General features: G+C 49.4%; 1 protein-coding gene across 2 annotated transcripts in view; it reads left to right on the top strand.

The window, feature by feature from the left end:
- Positions 1-1,528, top strand: part of Tuba1c (tubulin alpha 1c) — a 66,368-nt gene extending 64,840 nt beyond the window's left edge. For both annotated transcript variants that reach the window (XM_075960595.1, XM_075960594.1), the window contains exon 4: positions 455-1,528. In XM_075960595.1, coding sequence (XP_075816710.1) covers positions 455-1,429 — 975 coding nt within the window. In that variant the 3' untranslated portion in view covers positions 1,430-1,528. The remainder of the gene's footprint in view (positions 1-454) is intronic.
- The last annotated feature ends 4,472 nt before the right edge of the window (positions 1,529-6,000 follow it).

The following is a 6,000-nucleotide window of genomic DNA, read 5'->3' on the forward strand; positions in this document are numbered from 1 at the left end:
TCCCACGTGAGGTGGGACCCACCCACCTATGGCCTGACACTACCCTGGGTAGTGAAACTTGGCCGTCCTGTGTTTCAGCTTAGATGTTTCACTCACAGATTTGGCAACACATGAGAGGTCTGAATCCAGCCCTCTGGAAATTCCAGCTGATTTCAAGGTGCCCTTGTGGTCTGACCCACAGCTTGGTCACCAGAGCCTGGTCTCCCAGCAACTAAAGTCGGCTGTGTGTTCAGATCTGATGTCCTAATGAAGATGGAAGTAGTTGATTTTAAAATCAGTTAGGAAATGTCCTCAGACCCCAGAAGTCCCTCTGAGTCACTGAGCAGTTCCTTACTACTCTGGCCGGCTACTCTTCCAGAACTTTATCAGTAGTTAGTCACAGACTCTGGAAATACCCATTGCAACTTTCACAAGACGTCTCTCAACATTAAATGAACTTTATTCTTTCTTACAGGCCGACCAGTGCACAGGTCTTCAGGGCTTCTTGGTCTTCCACAGCTTTGGCGGGGGAACTGGCTCTGGGTTCACCTCCCTGCTGATGGAGAGGCTCTCCGTTGATTACGGGAAGAAGTCCAAGCTGGAGTTCTCCATCTACCCAGCCCCCCAGGTTTCCACTGCTGTGGTTGAGCCCTACAACTCCATCCTCACCACCCACACCACCCTGGAGCACTCTGATTGTGCCTTCATGGTGGACAACGAGGCCATCTATGACATCTGTCGCAGGAACCTCGACATTGAACGCCCCACCTACACTAACCTTAACCGCCTCATTAGCCAGGTTGTGTCTTCCATCACTGCTTCCCTCAGATTTGATGGAGCCCTGAATGTCGACCTGACAGAATTCCAGACCAACCTGGTGCCCTACCCTCGCATCCACTTCCCTCTGGCCACATATGCCCCTGTCATCTCTGCTGAGAAAGCCTACCATGAGCAGCTTACAGTAGCAGAGATCACCAATGCCTGCTTTGAGCCAGCCAACCAGATGGTGAAATGTGACCCTCGCCACGGTAAATACATGGCTTGCTGCCTGCTGTACCGTGGTGATGTGGTTCCCAAAGATGTCAATGCTGCCATTGCCACCATTAAGACCAAGCGTACCATCCAGTTTGTGGACTGGTGCCCCACTGGCTTCAAGGTTGGCATTAATTACCAGCCTCCCACTGTGGTACCTGGTGGAGACCTGGCCAAGGTCCAGAGAGCTGTGTGCATGCTGAGCAACACCACAGCCATCGCTGAGGCCTGGGCTCGCCTAGATCACAAGTTTGATCTGATGTATGCCAAGCGTGCCTTTGTGCACTGGTATGTGGGTGAGGGTATGGAGGAGGGGGAGTTCTCTGAGGCCCGTGAAGACATGGCTGCCCTGGAGAAGGATTATGAAGAGGTTGGGGCCGATAGTGCTGAAGGAGATGATGAGGGTGAAGAATATTAGCCCCGTGGTGCATTGTCTACCCTTCATTGTCTTTTCTTTGTTGTCTGTGTGTAACTGTCCTAAATTGTCAATAAAAATGTTTCCAGTGCAAGTGGGAAACTGGCTTTTGCTTCAGTTTCTTCTCCCTCCCCCTTGATAGCATCTTGCTAGATAGTCCAAGCTGGCTTGCTCCTCTGCCTCCACGAGTGACCCCTTTTAGTGGGTCCATTTGAGGTTAGTGATTCGCTGATTTTTTTTTTTTTTTTTAGTTTTTTCGAGACAGGGTTTCTCTGTAGCTTTGGAGCCTGTCCTGGCACTAGCTCTTGTAGACCAGGCTGGCCTCTAACTCACAGAGATCCGCCTGCCTCTGCCTCCCGAGTGCTGGGATTAAAGGCGTGCACTACCACCGCCCGGCCCGCCGATTGTTTTTATGCTTACTAGTGTTCTGTGCTTAACATAAATCTGATTTTAGGTCAAAGGTCAGAGTCTCTGCCAGTTGAACTCAAGGGCAGCTATGGTATCACAGATGTTTTGTGCAGAATGACTGACTCTGGAGTGGGGCTTTGTTTTACTAGTTTGTTTGGTTTTGGGAGTTCAAGACAGGGTCTCTGTATCTTTAGAGCCTGCTGCCTTTGCTTCACAAGTGCTAAGATTAAAGGCTTGCGCCACCGCGATCCATTTTTTTTTTTTTTGGCAGATTTTTATTCCATGTGCCAGAACCCAGGAGTACAAATGTACTGAGTGTAATTGCTGGCTGGGGAAGTAGGCTTGGCTGAGATCTTTATGGGTTGGTAGGCTGTGGTGCTTGACCTTCCTAATAGATTGTGGATGTTTGAAGGGAATCGGAGCCGGGCGATGGTGGCACAGGCCTTTAATCCCAGCACTCGGGAGGCAGAGGTAGGCGGATCTCTGTGAGTTCGAGACTAGTGTTTGTGAATAGTCATAATTTGAACTCTCTAACTCAAGCCCCTGTAGCAAGAAGAAAAATGTTAGTAGAGGTCAGATGGTGGGGGCACGTGCCTTTAATTCTAGCACCCAACAGGCAGAGGTAGTGTTCTGGATTGCAGGACTACAGGAATCCTGTCTTGGAAATGTGGGGTTGCTAGAGACCACACCCTGGACCCAGACAATGTAGGCTCAGCTGGAAGTCCTGCTACACCAGTTAATATGGTTGGGGTCAGACAGTATGCAAAGCCCCAGGTCTGTAACCCAGCACTGTGGAGGTGGAGGTGGAGGCCTGGCAATAAACTCAAGGTCATTTGAAGCCAGCTTAAATGCGGGAGATGTTGCCTTAGAAGATGACTAGTCAAAACATTCAATGTGCCGACATTGGGAAGAGGAGCTCAGTGATGGCTGAGCCCCTGGGGTTAGGCTTAAATAGAAGCATTACTAACTGGCTTACCCATCAAAATATGGTGTTTTTCGAGACAGGGTTTCCTATGTAGCTTTGGAGCCTGTCCTGGAATTAGCTCTTTTTTTTTTTTTAATATTTATTATGTATACAATATTCTGTCTGTGTGTATGCCTGCAATCCAGAAGAGGGCACCAGACCTCATTACAGATGGTTGTGAGCCACCATGTGGTTGCTGGGAATTGAACTCAGGACCTTTGGAAGAGCAGGCAATGCTCTTAACCTCTGAGCCATCTCTCCAGCCCTGGAACTAGCTCTTGTAGACCAGGCTAGCCTCAAACTCAGATCCACCTGCCTCTGCCTCCAGAGTGCTGGGATTAAAAGTGTGCCACCACCGCCCTGCTACTAACTGATTGACCCATTATTGACTGGTCAACATTGTTCCAGCTCTCATCTGCTATCAAGGTGGTCCTATAAGTTGTGAGAAGTGCACCAGGGCATCAGATTAGCCCTTTTCATAGTATGGCAGAAATTTAATTCTTTGGGGTTCGTTGTTTGAAAAGTCTGATAGTCTAGAAACACATGCCCAGCATGAAGAGGGTATGGGTCCTATGACCTGGTTATAATTCAGGGACCAGTCATGTTGGTATGTTTTGAATTAAGCAATTGTCAAATTCCTTTTTTCTAAGTTCTTATTTATTATGTATATGATATTCTGTCTGTGTGTATGCCTGCAGGCCAGAAGAGGGTACCAGACCCCATTACAGATGTTATGAGCCACCATGTGGTTGCTGGGAATTGAACTCAGGACCTTTGGAAGAGCAGGTTCTTTACCTCTGAGCCATCTCTCTAGCATTGCCTGAGCCATTTTTGCGGTGACCCTATGAGCAGCATCTGTGGTTTGTGTGCCTGCTGCTGAGCTGAGCATCACCTATCAGACTGAAACTTGGGGCACAGGTGGGTGAGCTAGCTACGATGACAGCTAGTTGTTTGTACTGGAGAGAATGGGAGAGTCAGTAAGAGGAGCAGATAAATCAATTTTAGGGTAGCCCCAGCCTACCTAAAAGGTTCATTATCCAAGTCTGCCTTTCCCATTAAAAGTGCCTGGAGGATTCTGAAAGGCCCTTCTGTGGTCCCCTCAGCATTAGGAAGGACCTGGTGGAGCCTGAAGCCCCCACCCTCACCCCCAGCAGTGACCCCTAGCCAGAAGCAGCCTTTGCTAGTTCCCTCAGTAAGCCTTTGGATGAGTTTTATACATGAGCCAAGATGTAAGGAGCTGGGAAACTTTTCAGCTGCCAGAGGCCGTGGGGTGAAGAAAGGTGAGGGAAAGATAGCTTTGCTGAGGAAAAAATGTTTCAGAGGAGAGGCTGGGGAATTGAAGAGCAAAGTGCCCTGGTCGGGGAGGAATCTGTCCTTGTAATGATAATTTCCCCCCCTGTGCTGGTGGGAAAGTGCCCAGAAGTTAGCCTGCAGCAAGAACAAATATACCCCAAGGTCTGCCACAGTGCCCTTGAGCACGAATAGAAAGTCTGGTCTCAGCATTGGAGGTCTGATGGGATAAATGGACAGATGAATGGCTTCTGAGGTGGGCTGTGCTCACATCCTCACTGTCTGGACCAGGGTTTTCATGATGGCTCCGAGGGGCAAGTGGGCCGAGACAAAACTCTGTGAGAAGAAGCAGAGGAAGAGTGGGGAGAGCCTGCCTGTGAGCTTATACACCTCAAGTGTGCAGGAAGCTGCTAGCTAACGTCTGTACACCAATGGAAATCTGTTAAAGACACTTGCTGTTCCTGAAGAGGACCAGGGTTTGGTTCCCTACACTGTCATGGCAGCTCACAATCATTTCTAACTCCAGTTCCAGAGGTGGCTCCTGGCCACCGTGGGCTCCAGACACACAAACACTCATACACGTAAAATTCAAATTAAAAATTCAGCCTGAAGAGTCTAGTCTTCAGACCTCTGCCTTGCTTTCTTAGTCTCTGAATCTTTGTAAATTCTCAGATCTCAGGGAGAGATGGTGTTCTCGCGAGAGGATTCTGACACCCACCTGAACGCCTGCTGCCGAAATAGCGGCAGACACCCTGAGGTGAACTCAGGTCTGGAATATCGCCCTAGCCGGGGTCACCAGATGGGGCACCTTGGGATGACCTTGGCAGATGGTGCTTGGGGCACGTCCAGGAGACCTGGCAGCGGAAGCTGAAGACCTTGTTTGCTTGTGGGCAGCATGTGGAGAAGGTTGGTCCCTTCTCAATCTGTCACCACCCCGTTCATTTCGGGAACTTGTGTTCAGAGTTGGTCAACCCTGTGCAGGTTTGGGGAAAATGGTTCATTCCTCCTCCTGTGCTCTGGAAATCTGCAGCTGGAGAGAAGTGTCACAAGCCAACATCTGGCAGAACTGGACATGTTTCTTTTTGGTGAGGCAGGGAATCTACCACCTTACAGCATCTCTTTAAAGAATTATTTATGTGTGCGTGTGTGTGTGTGTGTGGGGGGTTCTGTGTATGCCCATGGGGGCCAGAAAAGGGCGGATGGTCTCCTGGTGCTGGAGTAACAAGTGGTTGTGGACCACCCTGTGTGGGTTGTGGGTGCTGGGAACCGAACTCGGATGCTCTAGGAGATCTCGAATGAGTCAACCACTGAGCCATCTCTCTGGCCCTTGGACACATCTCATTAAGACAGACGGAAAGTACTTCGAGAGACTTATCCCACTACCAGTTTCTTTCCTTCCTTCCTCCCCATCCCCACTGCCCTCCTCTCCCCCTTTTTCCTTGTTTTTATAGCACTGGATGTAGAACTCCAGGCCTCACACACACAACTAGACAATCATTTTAGCACTAACTATACCCCTAGCCCGGCTGTTTCTTTTAATTATGTGTATGGATGCATGATGTAAGTGTGTGGGCACCTGTGCCGATGGCAAATATGTGGCAGTCAGGACAACTGGTTCCTGGGAGCCACCTCACATGCCTCCAGAAGATTTCTTCTTAAAACTAGGACAGACAGCAAGCAAGGTGGCTCACACACTTGGAAGACTGAAGCAGGAGGATTGCTGTGAACTTCAGGCCAGCCTGGACTAGAATAACATCCTATCTTATAAGAAATTAAATAAACTTGAGGGCCAGAAGTGGTGCCACGGGGGCTGGGGAGTGACTCCGCAGTTAAGAGCACTAGCTGCTCTTCCAGAGGTCCTGAGTTCAAATCCCAGCGACCACATGGCAGCTCATAATAACCTATAATGGGA

The sequence above is a fragment of the Microtus pennsylvanicus genome, chromosome 2 (assembly GCF_037038515.1).
Source record: "Microtus pennsylvanicus isolate mMicPen1 chromosome 2, mMicPen1.hap1, whole genome shotgun sequence".
NCBI lineage: Eukaryota > Metazoa > Chordata > Mammalia > Rodentia > Cricetidae > Microtus > Microtus pennsylvanicus.